We start from the raw sequence: 21,945 nt of genomic DNA, 5'->3' as shown, positions 1-21,945 counted from the left end.
GGAGTGATCCTGAAAGATTGAGGCTTGTGATCAAAGAATCTGTATCTCAGATAGGCATCCCACGGCCCCTTCTACTTGGAAACATCTCATTCTGCAGTGGGATTGTTCTGAAGGGTCAAAAACATTCCCTGTAACACCACGAAGGTCCTTTGGGAGGATTCCTGCAGGCTTTCCTCACGCCTGAAGGGGAGCTCTGATATTATTTCACTCCCACCCACCTTCCCCTCAGAATCTAAGAGGATGGAGCTGAGTACCTGTAAAACTAGTGAATCGGAGGAAGACTATGCTGAAGAAGAGGAATCTGAGGAGGAATGTGTTAGAGGGGAAGATACCATCCCTTCTAACCCTTCTCATGAGGCACTCTCAAAGGCTGACTATAAGGCATTTGGGAATGGAATTCCCTTATCCATTATAGCCAAGAAAATTCCAAAGAAAATCATAGCCCCAAATGACCCAGAGGACTTAGAAGTTGGGAGAAGAAAGAAAAAGCGGAAACGCAGGTAACCATCTCCTGGACCCCCTTAATCATGGGTTCTAGAAAGTCACCCTCTGGTCTCCCCTCTGTGGTTTAGGGGCTGGGATCTAAGGTCCTCCTTTTATCCTGCAAAAGAAGACAAGGAATATGGGAACATCATTAACATTTTGGTAGCAAAAACAAATAATTAAAAAAATATTTGGGTTGGCCATTTGGAATTTCAGCAGGTATAAACTGGTTTTTAAGTGGCTTCCAGAGAAAATTCAACACAATTACATTGTGTTGAATTTGTTGGGCTTCTCTTCATCTGGGTGTCTGGCAGCCCAGGGTTTATCCTTCCCTCCCAATCTGCCTGATTTCTGTTATTCCTCTATTCCAGACCCTTAGCCATCAACCTGACCGACTGCAAGTATGAGAGTGGTAAGCAGCAGCTCGTCACCCACACCATTATGCATTCTTATTCTGGGGATGATCCACTAATCAGGCTCCTAGCTCCTGGATCATCAGTCAAGCAAAAGGGCTGGCCTATAATCTGTACTGATTATATTATCTGAACTTCCTAAGTGCCCCCCTGGCTTAGCTTCTGGCAGCTAAGACATCACTGTTCCAATTAATTTCAGTGGTAGTGGTTTAATAAGATTTAAAAAAATGGCCTTAAGTCACCACTGTCCAGCCCTTTCCAGAATTACCAGAGATGAGACACCAGATGAAGAGTTTTTTTGAGAAAACTTTGCAGGGCCTCAGCAATTTTTTTTTTTTTAATCACCAGCTAGATCAGCCATCTCCTTTGTCCCCTCCTGTTCATTGGCATCTCAGAGCACGAGACCACTCAGAGCATGAACCCTCCCTACAGATAGCTCTGCAGACCAGCAATGGTCTTGATTGAGATAGGGAGAAAACCAGGGTTGTTAGGAGCTGAGAGCCAGGCTCTAGTTTTCTCTGCTGCAGATTTTGGAAGGGCTCTGACAGCCTCATGTATTGGAATTGCCACACTACCTCCCTCTTCACCCTGTCCTTCCAGGTCTGTCCCAACCCAGCTAGTTCCAGGGCTTGGTGGTAGTACCTAGGCTGCCACTAGTGACCTCCCTATCTCTACAGTGCGTCGGGCAGCCCAAATGTGTGGCCTGAAGGAGGTGGGGGAGGATGAGGAGTGGAGTGTGTACTGGACGGACTGTTCTGTCTCACTGGAACGAGTCATGGACATGAAGAGGTTTCAGGTACCAACCTCCTGGTCCAAAGTTCTAAAGGCTGAGGCCTACTCCCACCCCTCCTGCTAAGGCACCTAAGTCTGCTACTCATGGCTGTACCCCAGTACAGAACAGGAAAGGCCACATCCAGGGCATTCTGCTCCAATGGAAGCCTTCTTTTGGGTCTCTGGAGCTTCTATTATCTGAAGAAAGTGTCTGTCTGGCGGGCACACTTTATCTCTTTATTTGCTCTCTTTGCCTGGAGATATCTGTGCCCAACTGGCCTCCTCCAGGGCAGGTGAGCCCATTTTAGGGACAAGACTGGGAAGCAGCTTCAGGGCTAACAGCAAGGCCAGGTGAATGACTCAGCCTCCTAAAGACCTTAGCCTAGTGCCCCACGTCCATTAAGAGACAGTGTGACATCCTGCCTGGAAGCAAGAAAGTCAGGAAATATGGACCAGGATCCATAAGAAGAATGTAACTTCTCCTGGTATTTGTTATTATCCTCTTATTGATCTTTGTGATGATTAGCAATAAAATCATTGAAAAGGGCCCATAAGCTTATTTGGGGTTGGGGGGAACCAGGAAGGGAGTTGAGGAGACTATAATCTGTTCCATAAGCCTCAGGAGAGGAACCCAAGAGAGAACAGGTGCTAGAAGCTTTCAAGAAACTTCAAAGAAGGGGCATGCAGGGAGCAGGTGTAAGTTGAAGATAACAATAGTTAACATTTATTTGAGGGCTTATTATGTATTAGAAGGAGCTCTGGTGGCACAGAGGTTAAAGCACTCAGCTGCTAAAAGATCAGCAGTTTGAACCTACCAGCCACTCTGCAGGAGAAAGATGAGGCAGTCTGCTTCTGTGAAGATTTACAGCCTTGGAAACCCTATTAGGCAGTTCTACTCTGTCCCAAAGGGTGGTTATGAGTTAGAATCACCTCAGTGGCAGTTGGTACTGTTTATTATATATCAGAGTCCCTGGGTAGTGCAAATGGTTAACATGGTCAAGCTGCTAACCAAAAGGTTGGAGGTTCGAGTTCACCCTGAGACACCTTAGGAGAAAGACATGACCATTGAAAGGCCTGACCATTGAAAACCTATGGAGCACATTTCAACTCTGACGTACATGGAGTCACCATGAGTTGGAATCAACTCCACAACAACTGGTTACTATAAATCAGACACTGTGTTAAATGTTTGTATATTCTTACCTCATTTGAAAAAAAAACAAAAACCTCACTGCTGTCGAGTTGTTTCTGACTCATAGGGACCCCTCCTTGGGTTTCTGAGGCACTATCTCTATAGCAGTTGTTGTTGTTGTTGTGATATGCCGGCGAGTCAGCCCTGACTCATAGCGACCCCTCCTTGGGTTTCCGAGGGGGTATCACTACGGAAGTAGGATTGCCCAACCTATAGCAGTAGATTGCCCAATTTCTTTCTAAGGAGTGGCTGATGGGTTTGAACCTCCAGCCTTCTGCTTAGCAGTCAAATGCCTTAAGCACTATGCAACCTCATTAAATCCTCAAAAACAACCCTGAGGGTCACATATCCCTTTGTTACAGAAAAGGACACTAAGGCTCAGAAGTACCAAGTTCACACAGCTAGCGAGTGGAAGGCCAGTGAGGGAGCACCTACTTATCACCTGAACCCAATGCTGCCTCCCAACACTGGACAGCACAGAGTAGCCAGGGATTTCCAGACCACCACAGAAAGGAAGCTCTGGTAGCGTAGTGCCTAAGGCACTTGACTGCTAACTAGAAGGCTGGCGGTTCAAACCCACCAGCCACTCCTTGGAAGGAAGGCTGGGCAATCTACTTCCGTAGTGATACCACCTCAGAAACTCAAGGAGGTGTCGCTATGAGTTGGATCTGACTCGATGGCATAACAACAACAGAAAGCCATGCTTTATGTGGGTTGACCAGAAGTGCATTCCCTAATGCTGGTTCTGAGTTTCCTTTTCCCTTTTGTATCTTTTGGGAAATTATTTTTAGATTATTTGCTTTGTGCTGTCATGAACTGATTGTCCTCATAGGACTAGTCTCTGGTGGTCTGTGGTTAGTTTCCACGGAGTGAATCCCAACTCATCGTGACCCCATGTGGTCAGAGAAGAACTGCTCTACAGGGTTTTCAAGGAGCTCTGGTAGTGTAGTGCCTAAGGCAGTTGACTGCTAACCAGAAGGCTGGTGGTTCAAACCCACGATGGGCTCCTTGGAAGGAAGGTTGGGCAAACTACTTCCGAAGCAATACTGCCTCGGAAACCCAAGGAGGGGTCGTTATGAGTCAGGTCTAACTCAATGGCAAATAACAACAATAGGGTTTTCAAGGCTGTGACCTTTTAGAAACAGATCATCAGGCCTGTCTTCCCCGGCACCTCTGGGTGGGTTTGAATCAGAAACCTTTCAGCTAATAGTTGAATGCTTAACTGTTTGTGCCACCCAGGGGCTCTCTGGCGGTCTGAGGGATGTCATAAAGTGGCAGGAAGGGCCAAAGTCATGGCTAGCATACATCCTTTCTCAGTGCCCCTCATTTCCTAACCTCAGTGTGGGTGTATATGTTGGACAGAGGCTTCTCACTTGCCTTAGGGAACCACATTTTCACCCTCAATAGTAATGGGTACAGTGCTTACCTCCACTGTAATTTCTTCTTTGACCTTCTCAGTCCTCCTAACTGCTTCTTGGGATGCCCAGTTCACGCGAACTGTCATTTACTCTGGGGGTAGTATAACCACTGGCTCTGTTTCAGAAAATCAACCACTTTCCTGGCATGACAGAAATCTGCCGCAAAGATCTGCTGGCACGGAACCTCAACCGCATGCAGAAAATCTATCCTACTGAGTACAACATCTTCCCCCGCACCTGGTGTCTCCCAGCAGAGTAAGTGAGACTGGCTTCACATGCTGAGACACTGGGGGAGGAAAGGGCTCACCATCTGAGTTCCCTCTAGACTCTGGCCTTGCCACCAAAGAATGGCTCAGAGGGATGGAAGTGGAATGAGAGCTTCAGCTGGTTAAAGAAAAGTGGGTCTGAGACCACGTGCTCTGCGAAGAGCAAGGAACAGATAGCAGGAAGAACGCTGTAGGGTCCAGGGATACTGTGGCATACAGAAACCTTTTGACCAGCCCCTCTTTGAACATAGCTATGGGGACTTCCAGTCTTATGGTCGTCAGCGGAAGAACCGCACTTACATCTGTAAGCCGGACAGTGGCTGTCAGGGACGGGGCATCTTCATCACCCGAAATCCCCGGGAGATCAAGCCAGGAGAGCATATGATCTGTCAGCAATACATCTCCAAGGTGAAGGGTGCCTCAGGACCACCAAGTCCCCCCACCCCCAGCATTGGGGTGTTTGCCTCTTCCAAAGCCAGGGGGGAGCCAGTTTTATGCCTCTACCCTGTTATCCCTGTTATCTTGGAGACAGAAGAAAGCTAGCCTCCCTGGATTTGAACCTCAGCTTTTTCACATCCTAGATATTAGACCCTGAACAAATTTCTTATTCTTTCTGTACTTCAGTTTCCTCAATTGTTAAATGTGAATAATAGTAACCCCTTTATATGGTTAATGTGAAAATGAAATGAGTTATTATATATTTGTAGCACTTAAAAAGTGTGTGGTATACAGTAAGTACTTCAGAAGTGTTGTTATTCTTCCTTATGGGTTTGCACGCTCTCAGCCATTCCTCATTGATGGCTTCAAGTTTGACATGCGAATCTATGTCCTGATCACATCCTGTGACCCTCTTCGGATCTTCATGTATGAGGAAGGCCTGGCCCGCTTTGCCACCATGCCCTATGTGGAGCCCAACATTAACAACCTGGTAAGGGGGTCAGGGTGGCACCCTCTTCTCTACCATGGCCATGAGTGCTAAGGTTCTAGGGAGAAAGCAGGAAGAGAGGCTTGTCACTGTCACTCATGAACAAGGAATGAAGCCAGGAAGAGAGCTTCCCACCAGGCTGGAAGGAGAGCACTTGGTGGGTGGTAACTGAAGAAGGTCATCACCTGGAGGAGTCTGGCACACACTCTTCCCCAAGAACTTAGAGGACAGTCCTCGGGTGAAGTTAGAAAATTATTTCAAAGCCTAGGGGGATAGGAGAGAAACCATGCTGGCAAGTGATGGGCAATAAAAGGCAACAAAGGGCTGGAGAGGAGTGCTGTAGAGAAGCAGTCTGAGAACACAGGACCACTCTTTTCACAGGATGATGTTTGCATGCACCTGACCAACTATGCTATCAACAAACACAATGAGAATTTTGTCCGTGATGATGCTGTGGGCAGTAAGAGGTACTCCCTACTCCGTTTTCTTCTGCTTCCTCTACCTGCTGAGCCCACATTCTCAACAGCCCATGAAACTGAGCTCTTAGGAGGCTAATTACACAGGAAAACTTGGCCTTTACAGACCCTTGTCCTATGCCTGTCCTCCAATTGCTGCCCTAAATCTCACCTTGATAACAAATGCCTGATCCAGGCTGCTTTGTTGTTGTTGTTGCCATACAGTCAGTCCAACTCATGGTGACCTCATGTGTGGGGTTTTCAAGGCTGTGGCCTTTCTGAAGCAGATCATCAGGTCTGTCTCCCAGAGTGCCTCTGGGTAGGTTTGAACTGCCAATCTCTCAGCCAGTAGTAGAGCACTTAACTGTTTGCATCACCCAGGGATTCCCAAAGCTGCTCCAAAAAAAAAAAAACCTCCAAGCTCCCTTTAAAGCAGAAGGTCCTAGGCATGAGATTCAGGATAGTATCAGGGAGCCCCCTACTTTAGCCAGGTTCACTGGCATAGAAACTAGCCTTCCTCTGAGCACTGGGCCTCACAGGAAGCTGTCAACACTCAATGCCTGGCTGCGAGAACATAGCTACGACCCCCGAGAGCTGTGGGGGGACATTGAAGACATCATCATCAAAACCGTCATCTCGGCCCATTCTGTTCTTCGCCACAACTACCGAACCTGTTTTCCCCAATATCTGAGTGGAGGTACATGTGCCTGTTTTGAGATCCTTGGTTTTGACATCCTGCTGGACCACAAGCTGAAGCCCTGGCTGCTGGAGGTGAGAATTATCTCTTGGGCTTTGCAAAACCAAGGTTCAGAGGCCTCCCTGAACAGGACATCTGAGATAGGAGTGGATACAGGTGGTGGAAGATCAGCCCTGGGGTGGATGGGAACACTTGGTGATTTACCAGTAGAAGACATAAGATCACTACATTTTTGACCTTCTGAGTCAAATCTTGGTAGTCTCTGGTCTGCATCAAGAGATTTCATCTTTAATCCTATGTGCTCCCAATATAAACCTTGCATTTAAGGACATTCTGTCTTTAGAGTTAGGCTATCTGATTTTCTTTCACCAGCCTGTGAATTGGTGGGATCTCTATGGCAGAGTCCTGTCTTGGAAGCAGAGCATCTGGTCTCCTTGGCTGAGGCCACTGGACAGGGATGTCTCTCCTAGGGTGAGGCCACTGGAGGGGGATGTCTCTCCTAGACCCTCCAGTTAGGCCTAAAAGAGACTACCACCTGCTCAAGTGGGCTAGGAAGGGGGTGGGTAACAACTCCTCCTGGCAGGTAAACCACTCTCCAAGCTTCACCACGGACTCACGTCTTGATCGAGAAGTGAAGGATGCACTTCTCTGTGATGCCATGATCCTTGTCAACCTCCGAGGCTGTGACAAAAAGAAGGTGCTAGAGGAGGACAAGCGCCGAGTCAAGGAGCGGCTTTTCCAGTACCACCACCATCCACGAGAAGCCAGGTGCTTCAGGTGTACAGCATGTGTTTAGTTGTGTGATTTTGCCTTCTTTCACTCCTAATAGTAGAAGTCCTGTTCTAGATGGAGGATGAGGCCTGAGGCTAATTAGCTACTTAAAATAATTTTTTTTTGTTGCATAGATTATACATTCACATGATTCAAAATTCAAAAGATACAGTGAATATCTATCTCCCAACCCTTTCCTCTAGCTATACAGTTATCTTCCCTGGAGCCAATCATTGTTCCTAGCATCATTTTTATATTTTCAGAAACATTTAATGTGCATACAACACATATTTATAAAAATTATTTTTCCCTTTATCTACCCAGACAATAGCGTAACTTGCACTCTTCTGTATCCTGCTTAGCAATGTATTTTAGAATTTATTTCACATAAAGACATAAGGAGCTTTGTGTAGTTTGATTAGGTTTTTTTTTTTTTTTTTTTAATAAAGCTCTTATAGAAACTGGTTTCTGAGAAAAGCTTATAATAATGAAACAGAGGAAAACAGTTTAGTTGTTCAGAGATAGGGGACTGTTTAAAGCAGTGTTGATAATCTATTGTTTTAATTGTGGGATGGGTTCCAAACATAGGAGTTATTACCAATACTAAAATTGTAACTTGGTAATGATACATAAAAATGAACTGGAGTAGATTTAGGGTTATTCCTATAATAACATCATTTTTTCCCCCTTCTTACATGCCAGTATCCAGAGAGAGAGTATATTTGGCTCATTATAATATCCTTCAGGCCTGGCACACAGTAGGCACTCAAAAATTTGTGGAATGAATGGGAGTGAAATATAACAATAAACGCCCTGGGTATTTTCCATGACATGGGGCTGTGCACATCACTGTCATGAATCATGTCTTTCAAAGGGGGAAAAAGGTTGAAAACTAACCGAACTAAATCAAAGTATAATCATCCACTAAAATACCAGACAGTCATTTAAAAATATTAGTATATGGTTACATTTTCATTATGAAAAGGATAAGGGCAAGAAAGAAAGAAAAAAAAAAAAGAATATGTTAGTAAATGGAAAAACCAGGATTCAAACTCAGGAGATCTGCCTTAGAGGCCATATGCATAACCAATATGCTAACTGCACAGTAAGATTATAGGAATTTTTTTTTTCTTTTTTTATGCTCCTCTAAATATTCTGTGGGGAGCTCTGGTAGCATAGTGCCTAAGGCACTTGACTGCTAACCAGAAGGCTGGTGGTTCAAACCCACCAGCCACTCCTATGAAGGAAGATGGGGCAATCTATTTCCATAGTGACACTGCCTCAGAAACCCAAGGAGGGGTCGCTATGAGCCGGGTCCGATTTGACGGCACATACCAACCAACAATATATTCTGTGATGAACATGTAATACTCTTATAACCAGAAACCTAAAAGATTGTGATAGCTTGGAGTGCTAGCTTTTAAGTGAACTCCTCTGCACTTAAAGAGTTTTGGAAATCAAACCTTTTTTCATGACTGTACACAGGTGAGGCTGGCCAAAGACTGGCTTGGCAACTTCCATCACATGCGCAGGCAGGGGCCTAGAAAGCCATGAAGTTAGGAGGACATTCTCAAAGCCTTAGCCAGTCTACCTTTCCTTACTGAACATTCTCATAGTCCTCCTCTGCCTCACTCTGAGCCTGGTTTCCACAGGAAAGAACAAATTCAGTTGTGCCATGCAGCAATGGTGGACCAGGAACGATACGAGGATTCCCACTTAGGGGGATACCGAAGGATCTACCCTGGGCCTGACACAGAGAAATATGCACCCTTCTTCAAACACAATGGCTCCCTCTTCCAGGAGACTGCTGCTTCCAAAGCCAGAGAAGAGTGTGCTAGGTACTTTGCCCAAGTACCTAGGCCTGTAATCCCTGGATTCTCCTCTCTGTACACTTACAACAAAAACCAAACTCACCGTTGTCGAGTCAGATTCGACTCACAGCAACCCCTCCTTGGGTTTCTAAGGCAGTGTCACTATGTAAGTAGATTGCCCAATCTTCCTTCTGAAGAGTGGCTGGTGGGTTTGAACCGCCAGCCTTCTGGTTAGTAGTCAGATGCCTTAGGCACTATGCCATCAGAGCTCCTTCTGTACACTTGAGTGGGGCAAATATAGGGAAGGGTGGGGCAGAGCCAGATACTTGAAGGAAGAGGAATAGAGCTATAAATCCTGTCAGACTCCTGACTTATTCAGTGTAATAGTTTCCTCATCTTCTCCTTATTTCTCTTCCATCAGTCCCAAGAACAGATCATAATTTCCTACTCTTTCCCTATCCCCATTTTTCCTCACTCCCTTTTCCCCAACACAATTTCTCCAGTGTCTGAAGCACCTCTGTCTTGTCAGGCAGCAACTGGAAGAGATCCGCCTCAAGCAGGAACAGCAGGAGACCTCAAGCAGTAAGAAGAGAAAAGAAAAGGACCAGAACCAGGGGGAGTCAGCAGGGGAAAAGAGCCGATCCAGGGCAGGGCTCCGAGGCCTTTCCACCCACTTGATTTGCAGGAACCGGATCCAGGAGAAAGAGGTGTCAGAGGTTTTATGGCTCTTACTTTTTTGCAGGAAAATAGGTTAGCACTATTAGAAAAGGGAATTTGCTGTCCCCTCTTCCACTTGCACAAGACAGATGAGTAAATCTGACCTTTTGAAACAGGAGGTAAGAGAATGGATACCAAAGGGTCAAGAGTAGCAGAGAATGAGTGATGTGGGAACCATACACCAAGATCAGGGAAGGGACAGAGGTAGAAAGCACAGGGATCCTGTAGCCATTCTTGCTGATAATTTAGAACTCATCCTTGGAGATCCTGCATTTATCATTCATGTTCCTTGTAGCTGCCATCAGTACAGCTGGACACCACGCAGCCTCAAGAAATTGTGGAAGAGGAGGAGCTGGAGCGGATGAAGGCCTTGCTGCAAAGGGAGAATCTTATTCGAAGCCTGGGTATTGTAGAGCAGCTCAACCGCATGCTGCATCCCAGCCATCGGGGCCAGAAAAAACTACATGAGTATCGGGTGAGGGTCCCTACACAGCCTCTCACCCAACAAGGGAACAATGGCTGTGATATTGGTACATGGTGGTGGTCACATCACAGGAGGTTAATGTGATGGTATCTGGCAGTGTATATTGGGCCTTGGGAGAGGGTCTGTTGGTTCTTTTTGCATCTGCTCCCAAGCTTCCTTGTGCAACTTGAGAAACCAACCAAAGTGTAGTTCCCAACTTCCTCACTTACAAGAGATTTGCTCTGTATATTCCACAGTAATGCAGAACTATTTACTGACAAATATCAAGGCCACTACCCCTCCTCAGTGGCTTCTGTGTAATTCTCTCCCTAGCATTGCCAGTGCCCTGGTTCTAGTGGGAGATAAGTAAACAATCTTGGGCCAACAAAACAGCTGCTGTATTCACTATTCCCTGGGCTAGTAGCAAATCCATCTGAGCTCTCTGTTCTGTTGAGCCCCAAAGGAGTAATGGGTTAAATAGTGACTTCAGCCTAGAAAAGACTTTTGTTGTTAGCTATTTCTTCCAACTTCCATTCAACCTCATAAGAAATGTGGTAAGGGGCTGCTCTTCTCCTCTAGGCTAGATTTCACCAGGACGGGCTGGGCAGTCAAGAATTGCAATCTGTGAATCTGGTCCCACTGGTGTTCTTGAGAGGGGCCGGCACAGAACAGGGCCTTCCTCATTTCCTGCATCCAGTTCGGCCCCACGAATCGGTTCCCAGGATTTTAGGGCCACTGTCAAGCATGAATGCTGCAGTTGCCCATCATTCCCAGTACTGTCTACAACCCAAGAACTTTAACTGGATAGGAGATCTAGCAGCCAGAGGGTCCTGTTCACTGTCAGTGAAGAAATCTGGGAGGTGCTATTTTTCCAACGCCCGAGTTGGGCTTGCTAGCCGTAAGTATACAAAACTAGCTTTGATCACTTTCACTTGTGTGAATCGCCACTAGCTAATATTACAGCTCGGATGCTCCCAAAATATAGCACTTCAGGGAGTGTGGGAATGGGGAAGGTAAATGGGACCCATTTATTTACTCCCTACTAGGCTCTGGTGATAGAAATGGCAGAAATACAATCCTAGCACTCAACAAATGTAACATGGAAATAGACAAGTAAACCCACCAATGGGTATACAGAGTGGTAAAGACTCTGGAGGGAAGCGTGAGATGCCATTTCTCTGTGTCCGGCCACAGTTAGGGAAGAGGTGAGACAAATCTCTTCTGTGAGTACCAACTTAGGGGGGACTCATGTTTCCACTGCAGAAGGACAAGCCAGCAGAAGGCTAGAAGCCATACACCGTGCCCTGGCAGGATCAGTGCCACCCTCTTTAACCCCAAAGCAGGGCTATCTTCTGCACCCGGAAAGAATGGCAAATGACTCATGGACTGGCTGCACCTTGCCCTCCATGGTAGACTCTGAGAACAAAGCAGTCAAGGCGCGAGACCTCACCCTCTGCCCTGCCTCTGCACCTCTGCTGCAGCGTTCGAGTGCACTCTTCAACATCAGCCACCACAGGTAAAGAGCAAGAAGGAAGCCCAGGACTCAGTGTCTCCTGGACAACCCACTTAGGTTTCCAGTGGAGCAAAGGATCTTTGCTACATGAAAGACTGCCAAGCTCCAGCTTGAAACGCCCTGGCCAGGAACCCTGTTTGCATAAGGCAAAACATAAAGATGCCAAGACTCCCTCTACACCCTAGGATTATTTTGGGATCGGTAAAGACTAAAAGATGAAGAGAAGCCAAGGCCACCATGTACTCATCTGACCCCTTCAAGCGTTTGCCCGGGTTTATCGCTAGGTGATGGGCCTGAACCCTGGGTACGGACCGGGGGTGAAGATCATCTCGGCCTACAAGAAGCCTCTTTTCCAGAGGCGCCGGGTGCCCAAAGCATGGGGCTGTGGCTCTCTGGAGGAGACCGCTGAGGGTATGGCCCCGCTAGCTTCTGTGGCAGAGGCAGATAGACTGGCCTGGGCAATGGGGGCGGTTCTTGGTAACTGAACCCGTCTTTTTTTATTAAAGTTCTATACCGTTTTCTAGGCTCCTCCGGTACTTTACTCTGGCCTTCGCATTTCAGTGAAGCCCTCTCCACAGTTACCACCAGGAATTGTGGGCCCTTCAACTGTTAAAAGCCCACATATCCCCGCCCTCATCCTGAAGCTGGAAGGACGGGAGACCACGCCTGCTCCTTGTACTTCCGGTCCCACCCTCTCACTTCCGGTGCTGCTCTGCTTAGCGCTGTATAGGAGCTGTTTGCGTCGTCATGGCGAGTCCTCTGAGTCTTTTTCTGGGCGGGCGTGTCCGAGCTGCTGCTGTTCGTTGTGGGTTCGCGACCCAGGGGGTGGCGGGCCCAGGCCCTGTCGGCCGGGAGCCGGACCCTGATTCCGACTGGGAACCAGAGGAGCGGGAGCTGCAGGAGGTGGAGAGGTACCAGCTCCTTCCCGGGCCCTCAGCCTGAAGCAAGGCCTCGCGCCAGGGCGCTCCAGGCCTCGCCCCCTTGGCGCCGGGCGCTCAGCCGCCGCTTCCAGAGCGGCCCTTGCTTCTTCTCACTTGTGTGGGGCGCAGGGACCATGTGTTCTTTTACTTTTTTCTTCCCCGGTTTGGGTTTCGGCTTGTTTTTGGGCGTTTTTTTTTTTGGTTTTTGTTTTTCCGGGCTTTTTTCCGGGGGGCAGGCTTGGGCCGGCGGGCAGGGCCTTTTTGCCTTTCCAAAAAGAAAAGGGCGGGGGGTTTGTGATTTAAGTTGAGGCCTTCCCACCCATTTATACTTGCTTCTACGCATGGCCTCTGCTATTGGTTCTCTCCCTCAGCGCCCTGAAACGACAGAAAAAAGCAATCCAGTTCCAGAAAATTCGGAGGCAAATGGAGGCTCCAGGTGCCCCGCCCAGGACCCTGACGTGGGAAGCCATGGCGCAGATCCGGTAAGATTCATGGTATCCTGTTAGGATCTGCTGTGACGAGAAATGAAGCGTTTCTTCATTTCTGAATGAAAAATCTGGGAGGATTTTGTTTTTATACTGTACTTTTTATCGTGGAAAATTTCTAACAGGAAAGTAGAATAATCTTCATAAATCCGTCATCTAGATTTAACAGGTTTTAACATCATGATACATTTGGTTCATTTTTTGCTGATAAGTTCCATATTTATAAATATATATCTATTTGGCTGCTACAGTATTTACATAGTAAATTACAGACATCTCAACATTTAATCCTTAAGTAGATCATAACGTTCTTAACCTAAGATCCATGGATAGGACTTCCATGGTCATGTACGTTTTTCTGAAAAGAGAATCTGTAACTTAGAAGCCATAAGGGAGTAATTTTTGTAAATTACAATTTTTTTTGTTTTGAATAGGTAATACCTTATCTATGGCAGTGAATTTGGTTTTGGTTAGTATGGCTCAAAAGCAAGACAGTATAATGTGGCACACGTGGAGAAGTAGTACTCCCACTCAGTGTCTTATGGTTACTATTTTTTTAAAATAGTTGTTTATGTTTTCTAGATTTCTTTATGCAAATAAAAGCAAGTATGAATAAAGGGTTTTATTTTCACCTCCTTAGTCACAAACAGGGGAGCTCTGGTGGCATAGTGCGTAAGGCATTTGACTGCTAACCAGAAGGCTGGCGGTTCAAACCCAGCAGCCACTCCTCGCAAGAAAGATGGGGCAATCTCCTTCTGTAGAGATAACGCTTTGGAAACCCAAGGAGGAATTGTTATGAGTCGGGATAGACTGAGCGGCAGTGAGTGTGGTTTTTGGTTTATTATTAGGTAGCTATTCTGATAGCTGACTTCTTTACAACTGAAACCTGCTCCTTTTTCCATAGGTATTTACATAAGGAATTTGCAGAATCCTGGTCAGTTCCTAGATTGGCTGAAGGCTTTGATGTCAGCACTGATGTGATAAGAAGGGTTTTAAAAAGCAAGTTTGTACCCACATTGGAACAGAAACTGAAGCAGGATCAAAAAGTTCTTAAGAAAGCTGGACTTGCCCACTCAGTCCAGCAGATTCAGGCCTCTGGGAATATCACGAAGCCGCTTTCCGTCAGTTACTCTGTATCAGGCTCTTTGCTGATACCAGAGGGTGAAGCCTCATCCAAAGGCCAGAGTTGCAGCACAGCCTTGAAAGTGATAGAGTCAAACATTCATAGTACAAATACACCAAGGAGACAGAGGAAAAGGAATGAAGGAATCCAGAGCCTGGAAGAAATAAAGAAGAGCTTTGTGCCTGGAGCTGCAGCCCTGGGTCATCAGAGGGAGTTGCAGAAGTACTCCACCAGTAATCGTGAGGGCTCTGGAAGAGCTGATACTGATGGCTTGCCAAGTGATGAGAAGCTGGAGGAGTTGAAGATTGAGGCGCCAACTACCCAGAACTTTACCACCAAAGTTGTGCAGAGGGGGCGAGAGTTCTTTGACAGCAATGGGAACTTCCTATATAGAATTTGAGCTGGGGCCTGCCTTGTGGAGCTACTGTGTGAAACAGCTGGCTAAGTGTATTTGGAGATATCTGGGTTTCTGTTTATGGATTAGCCACCTTAGAATAGGAAGTGGTGATGGGCCTGGAATATGAGCGGGAAAGAGCTGCTTGGACTTGAGTCTGACCAAGGGCAATGAACTTCAGGACCAGTGTATACAGAGCCAAGGTGAATGGCAGGCTAGATAGATTAAAGCTTCCTGGAGCATTGCTTCAGGTCTGACCCTTGTGGATCTTCCTGTTCACCCTTGCTTGGGCTCTCTGTGTTGAAACCAGCTCGTGTTGCATGTGTTGTGAGTTTCTGTGATATTTGCAGTGTGTATTTGGAAGGGAATGAAAAGTTTGCCTTTTGACCTCATTTCCTTCTTGATTAATGAATACTAGCAGTTCTGGAACTGCTTAATTGGTTGTTTTTTCTTACCTGCAAAATAAAGTAAAATGTAGCAGTGTGTTGCTTGGTGCTCTCTGAAATGAGGGTTGGGGGGGGTTACTTGTGAACCTGCAGAGGGAGGGAGGGAAGGGAAGGGTTTCTTGTTATTCAGCATTGGGTGAGAAGCAGACTAGAAAAATCCCCAAGAGAGTGTGCAGGTCTTCTTGCTCAGTGATGCATTAAGGTAGGAAGAACAAATTATAAGATGCTCTTATGCATAATGAAATAGCCCAAAGATTTTTGTGTATGCCCAAGGTCATGTGGCTGCTAGTGGAATTACAGCAGAGCTGAAATTGGAACCTAGGTCTGATCTGATCTTAAGGCTTCTGAAATACCCAGAATCTAAAACTACTTGGAATGATTTCTCTTAATTTACTGATGCTTTTTTAGAAAGAGCTCTGGTGGTGTAGTGCTTAAGGCATTTGACTGCTGACAGGAGGTTGGCAGCTCAAACCCACGAGCTGCTCTGTGGAAGGAAGACCAGGCTATCTACTTCGTAAAGATTTACCGCCTCAGAAAGCCAACGGGGGTCACTGTGAGTTGGAATCGACTCAATGGCAGTGAGTTTGGGGTTATTTTTTGTTAGGTTTTTAGAGAGATAACCAGAAAGTCTGGTTATAAATGGACATAGAATGGAAAATATGCAAGCAACATAATCCAATGACCGTTTGAACCATGTCTCATTTTAACAATTTACCAGCAAAAATTAAGATACTGAATTTAAATATATGTAGATATTAAACTTACAGGGACATTCCAACCTTGTCAGTGCCTCTCTCCATAGAATCTACTTCATGTCAATAATAGCAATTAATTACTCTTAACTTGAGTAGTTATTAGTAAAAATGACAAGGTCTCATGGCATGCCAACCAGAATTCTAGAATTTAGATTCTGGTGATAATGGCAGTGGAAAAATAAGACAGGACTTTTGCTCTCACTGCCTTGTGTATCATGTAGTTTATATTAGAAGCTTATCAATATTTTTATAATTTTTCAAAATATTTATGGCCATTAGAACTTTTTAAGCGGTATATGGTGCTATTTGACTTTTCATTTATAACTCCTGCAAATCATTTGAGTAGGACCTTTACACCAGTGGGCTAGGGAAATCTAGAAGCTTTTCTTAAAAACTTGAATGTGCTTTCATACACCTCGTTTCCCTACACTCCTTTTTATCAAATCTTTTTTCTATTTGCAGTGTGCAAAAATGACAAGGAAGCCACATGTTCTGACCTCTAATTCCACAAAGGGAAGACAGGGTTACCAGCAGTAACCCAAGGCCTATTACTGCCAGGCCAGACATGTTGCCTCCCTCCAGTCCTTTCTCCAACCGTTCCTCCCAGAGCACCCACCACCTCTCTCCTGGGTTCGATAATTCACTGCAGTGGCCACACACAACTCACGGATTATGGGGTTTATTAGGGAAGCACCAGGCTACAACTCAAGTTCAGGAAGAACACTCAGTCTCTCTCCCAGCCCACCGTCCCTCAGCCAACAGTCTCTCACAGTCTCTTTCCTAGCAGTGCTGGTCCCTCGGTGTCTCACTCAGCGATGCATGTCTCTTGCGTCTCTTTCCCAGCAGTGCGTGTCTCTTTCAGGGGTGCGTGTCTCTTTCAGCAGCATGTCTTCCTCCACCAGCAATCAGAGAGAGCGTTCTGCCTCCAGGAGGCTTCCTTTTGCTCCCGGAAGGGTGGTCAAACTAGCCAATCACAGCATCAGAACTCTAAGCATGTGAGAGAGAGTGAGAACCTCCCAGAACATTGTATTGTGCCACGCCCAACAGAAATACTCCAGGTGGGCGACTTTAAAATCAGGATCTCCTCAGTTGCTAATAGCAATTCCCACCTTGGAGTTTACAAAGACTTATGGGTAGAAAAGCCACACTAAGTAATTTACTACACCGCACAGTGTGCCAATGTAAGCCTTTTGTACTTCCTGGTTCTGTGTCCCCAGATTTTCACATGGTTGGCTCCTTGTCAGGTTTCAGATCAGGTGTCACTTTTTGGAAGACCTTCTTGACCACCCAGTCTAAAACAGCTCTCTTTGTGTTTTCATTGTCATCACACCTTGTTTAATTGGAGTGTATGGAATTAAATTACTACTGTATTGTTGTCATCACTGCCTCCTTAGTAGACGCTTCAAGGGCAGGAAATCATTGCTGTAATCTCAGCTCCTAATATCTCAATATTGGTTGAGTGAAGAAATGGAGAACCTCATACCAACCAGCCAGTCTGACAGCAGAAATTCCTGCTTTTCACCTTCCCAACCTGCCGATCCAGACCTCAGCCAGTCAATAAGGCACAAACCCCCTCTAGACTGACATGTTTAAGCTTTAGCCTGTCAGTGTGTCTTGAATCCTAGCCCATTGACATTGCAGTGCTGTTTAACGACCCCCAGCCCTGGCTGGAATGTGGGATAGGAGCTTCATCCAGCTCTGTTCCACTAAGCTGGGGTCATAGGGCTGCATAGGCCACCGTCCCTAGACACTACTGTTTCATGACATGGTGGGAGGACATCAACACCACACTGGATGAAGCGGAGCTGCGCTTTGTGGTACAGGTACAGTGTCTTGGAGGTGGCAGCAGATAATCTGCAGGTGGAACACACAGCATACAATGGCATTGGGGCCAAGCTCAAGAAGCTGGCAAACCAGTCTCTAAATGTACCAGAAAACCTACAAGCAAAGGAGTCAAATTGTTCAGGAATCAGACCCATGTATCCTGCTTGCCTCATACACGAGAGCTTATATATCAATAAACTGTTGTTAAGTGCCGTCGAGTCAGACCCCCTTCTTGGGTTTCCGAGGCAGTATCACTACGGAAGTAGATTGCCCCATCTTCCTTCCTAGGAGTGGTTGGTGAGTTTGAACCACGAGCCTTCTGGTTATCAGTTGAGTGCCTTAGGCACTATGCTACCAGAGCTCCTATGAATGAACTAGCTCTCTGAAAACTTTCTTGTTCCAGAACTGTCCTGAGCCATTGTAATTTGAGGGTTGTGGAGGGTAGGGACTAAGTCTACGTTTTTATCAGAGAAGGGAAAAATCTGGAATCAGTGGTTCAGTGAGGGGGTAGTGGGAAAAGAAACCTACCTGAAGTTTTCCTTTGGCCCCCACCTCCACTCCAAAATAGAGAACTCACTTGACCACAAATCCTTGAGGCCTTGGTTTATTAGCAGTCAATCTAGAGCCTTCCTTACTCATAAAATGGAGATTGTGAAATCTACTTCATAGAATTATGAGGATTAAAGGCAGTTCAGGCAAAGAATTCAGCACAATGACTTGCCATTCTAAGTGTCTTTCCTGATTATCTCATTTAATCTTCACAACTGCCCTATGAGCTATTGCGGTTATTATACCCATTTTATAGGTAGAAACATTGAGGCACAGAAGTTGTATACTTATCCAAGATTCCATGGCTCCTATAGAGTGGTGGAAGGATTTGCTTTAGTCTACCCAGTTCCAGCACTCCTGACCTTAGCAGTATGCTAAACATAATGCTTAATAAATGTTGGTGCCTTCCTCTGCTCAGCTATCCCCTGAGGACAGTTTGCCTTTTGTCCTGATGGCAGGGGTCATGCCATACCTGTCAACTCTAGGCTTTTCCTTCCACTACTGCACAATGACCTATAGACCATCACCATCTAAAGAGAAAATTTTTGACCAGGAATGGAACGAGCTCCACTTGATGGCATCTGATCAGTACTCTTGACTGCTGCAACATGACTAATCCTGGCACCTTAATATGGAATCAAATATCTCTATCACTAAAATAATTTTAGTACCATTTCTCTGTCCAGAATGGCTTCTGGGCAAATCAGGTGAGGAAACTTGGGCTTCAAGCAGGCACACAGGCCACATTTCCCAGACTCCTCTGCAGTGAGACTTAAGTTCTGGCCAATAGAATTAGGGTACAAGTGACATGGATCAGCCACTTCCTGCCAGGCCACACCTAGCACTTTTTAGGAAGCTCCTCAGGCTCTCTTCCCTGTCTGCAGACCTAAAGATCCTCTGGAGACTTCTGAGGCCACAGAAGATGGTAGAGTCATTCAGTGGAAGGAAACTGGCTCCCTCAATGTCCACTTGAAAGGCCATCTGCCAAGCACCCAATCAGATTGTGATGAGACAAAGCCATGCAGGAAAGAAAGCAAAACTGCTGGATGCACTGACGGAAGAGCAAGCATTCCAATCCACCATCACCTGGCAATCCAATGCCGTTTGCTGTCATTGCCAAGTATCTTCCATGCCTGGGAAATTAGAAGATGCGACCTTGAAGATGGGAGTGATGCAACCACAAGCCAAGGAATGCCACCAACCAACAGAAACTGAAAGAAGCTTATTACTTAGAAGGAATGTATTTACTATATCAGCTCTTATTTAAGTGTTTTCTCCCTTTTGATAATAGTTTCTTTTCTCTTCCTATTGGAGCTCTGGTAGCATAGTGGCTAAAGCACTAGACTGCTAATCAGAAGGCTGGCGGTTCAAACCCACCAGCCACTCCTCGGAAGGAAGGTTGGGCAATCCTACTTCCGTAGTGATACTGCCTTGGAAACCCAAGGAGGGGTTGCTATGAGTCGGGGCCGACTTGATGGCACATAACAACAACATTGTCATAATTGTCAGTTTAATTCATTTGAAAATTAAACATTTACCAAAAAAAAAAAAAGAAGAAGAAGCAGCTGGCAAACTGCAACTGAAGGAACTCAAGTTCCTGAGCCCTGGAGGTTATATACTCTAGGACTCTCCTAGCGTATACTCGGTATATGCTTTTGTTGTTGTTGTTATGCGCCGTCGAGGTCGAGTCAAACCCGACTCATAGCGACCCCTCCTTGGATTTCCGAGGCAGTATCACTACGGAAGTAGGATTGCCCAACCTTCCTTCCAAGGAGTGGCTGGTGGGTTTGAACCGCCAGCCGTCTGGTTAGCAGGCAAGTGTTTTAGCCACTATGCTACCAGAGCTCCCGGTATATGCTTTAAGGGACAGGAAATCCACCATCTCAGGGCAATCTTCACCTCTAGGATTCCATCTAACTAAAGGAGTGGATTTGATTTCTTGACTGCTGCTTCTGTGGGCAGTGATTGTGGATCCAAGTAAAACGAAATCCTTGACAACTTGAATCTTCTCCGTTTATCATGATGTTGCTTCTTGGTCCATTTGTGAGGATTTTCGTTTTCTTTATGTTAAGGTGTAATCCATAGTGAAGACTGCAGTCTTTGATGTTCATCAGTAAGTGCTTCCAGTCCTCTTCACTTTCAGCAAGCAAGGTTTTGTCACCTGTATATCACAGATTGTTAATGAATCTTCCTCCAAGCCTGATGTTGCATTTCTCTTTGTGTAGTCCAAGTTTTGGATTATTTGCTCAGCATCTAAAGTGAGTAAGTATGGTGAAAGGATACAACCCTGACACACTTTTCCTGATTTAAAACTGCAATATCTTCTTGTTCTGTTTCAAGCACTGTTTCTTGATCTGTGTACAGGTTCCTCATGAGCACAATTAAGTGTTCTGGAATTCTCAGTCTTTGCAATATTATCCATAATTATTTATGATCCACACAGTTGAATACCTTTGCATAGTCAATAAAACACAGATAAACATCTTTCTGGTATTCTCTACTTTAAGCCAAGATCCATCTGGCTGACATCAGCAATGATATCCTTCATTCCACATTTTCTTCTGAATATGGCTTGAATTTCTGGCATTTCACTGTCGGCAACTGTTTCAAATTATTTTCAGCATAATTTTATTTGCATGTGATATTACTGTAAAGATATTGCTAATTTCCTCATTTTGTTTGCACCTGACCTAAGGCATGGTATGTTCACCTGACCTAAGCCTCATATGCATGTGAAAGCTGGACAATGAATATGGAAGACCAAAGAATTTATGCATTTGAGTTGTGTTTGTGAAGAATACTGAATATATCATGGACTACCAGAAGAATGAATACATCTGTCTTGGAAGAAGTACAGCCAGAATGCTTCTTGGAAGCAAGGGTGGTGAGACTTCGTTTCACTTTGGACAGGTTCAAGAGGGACCAGTGCCCGGAAAAGGACATCATGCTTGGTAAAAGAGAAGGTTAACTAAAAAGAAAGACTCTCAAGGAGAGGAAATGATACAATATCAGTAACAATGAGCTCAAACATAGTAACAATTGTGAGGATGACTCAGGACCTGGCAGTGTTTGTTTCTGTTGTATGTATAGTCACTATGAGTCAAAACTCCAGCCAGGGCACCTGACAACAAGGACAAAGGGAGTTGGGGGTGGAGGCTCAGCATATAATACTAGATGAGCTCTTGAAGTCCAGTGCGGGCACAGACACTTTTTGTTTTTTGCTTAATCTTGTATTTTAGAACTTTACAATCATAAAAAAGTAAAGAGAATATTATGACAATGAAACCCTGGGTACCCACCACCAAATTTTAACAATTAACAAATTACTAATATTTTTTTTATCATCTGTTATCCCCCATACTTGTTCCTCATCTCCTGACCTTGATTGTTTTAAAGGAAACCCTGTTGTTGTTATGTGCTGTTGAGTCAGACCCGACCCTTCCTTGGGTTTCCGAGGTGTTATCACTACAGAAGTAGATTGCCCAACCTTCCTTCTGAGGAGTGGCTGGTGGGTTTGAACCACCAGCCTTCTGGTTAGCAGTCAAGTGCCTTAG

General features: G+C 45.6%; 2 protein-coding genes across 2 annotated transcripts; both read left to right on the top strand.

The window, feature by feature from the left end:
• Positions 1 to 240: 240 nt before the first annotated feature.
• On the top strand, positions 241 to 11,902 carry LOC103200613 (tubulin polyglutamylase TTLL13P-like). The gene is made up of 14 exons (XM_007945154.2): positions 241 to 500; positions 855 to 895; positions 1,574 to 1,692; positions 4,402 to 4,532; positions 4,795 to 4,951; positions 5,328 to 5,471; positions 5,850 to 5,935; positions 6,463 to 6,694; positions 7,204 to 7,388; positions 9,044 to 9,229; positions 9,732 to 9,909; positions 10,215 to 10,394; positions 10,962 to 11,280; positions 11,646 to 11,902. The coding sequence occupies exons 1-14, from the start codon at positions 241 to 243 to the stop codon at positions 11,900 to 11,902; spliced, it is 2,475 nt and encodes an 824-aa protein (XP_007943345.2).
• Positions 11,903 to 12,642: 740 nt separating this feature from the next.
• On the top strand, positions 12,643 to 14,823 carry NGRN (neugrin, neurite outgrowth associated). The gene is made up of 3 exons (XM_007945155.1): positions 12,643 to 12,806; positions 13,187 to 13,297; positions 14,205 to 14,823. Exons 1-3 carry the CDS (start codon positions 12,643 to 12,645, stop codon positions 14,821 to 14,823), a joined length of 894 nt encoding a protein of 297 aa, XP_007943346.1.
• Positions 14,824 to 21,945: the final 7,122 nt, after the last annotated feature.

This window comes from Orycteropus afer, unplaced genomic scaffold, assembly GCF_000298275.1.
Source record: "Orycteropus afer afer isolate SDZICR_OR568_19922 unplaced genomic scaffold, OryAfe1.0 scaffold00132, whole genome shotgun sequence".
NCBI classification, from domain to species: Eukaryota; Metazoa; Chordata; class Mammalia; order Tubulidentata; family Orycteropodidae; genus Orycteropus; species Orycteropus afer.
This window is presented reverse-complemented; position numbering and strand designations above follow the sequence as displayed.

Bases quoted from the DNA above. Each gene is read 5' to 3' on its own strand.
- LOC103200613 (XM_007945154.2), top strand. From the start codon at position 241: ATGGAGCTGAGTACCTGTAAAACTAGTGAATCGGAGGAAGACTATGCT. The intron at 4,533-4,794 runs GTAAGTGAGACT...CTTTGAACATAG, and splicing joins ACCTGGTGTCTCCCAGCAGA to CTATGGGGACTTCCAGTCTT. The intron at 9,230-9,731 runs GTACTTTGCCCA...CTGTCTTGTCAG, and splicing joins GCCAGAGAAGAGTGTGCTAG to GCAGCAACTGGAAGAGATCC.
- NGRN (XM_007945155.1), top strand. From the start codon at position 12,643: ATGGCGAGTCCTCTGAGTCTTTTTCTGGGCGGGCGTGTCCGAGCTGCT. The intron at 12,807-13,186 runs GTACCAGCTCCT...TCTCTCCCTCAG, and splicing joins GAGCTGCAGGAGGTGGAGAG to CGCCCTGAAACGACAGAAAA. The intron at 13,298-14,204 runs GTAAGATTCATG...CTTTTTCCATAG, and splicing joins GAAGCCATGGCGCAGATCCG to GTATTTACATAAGGAATTTG.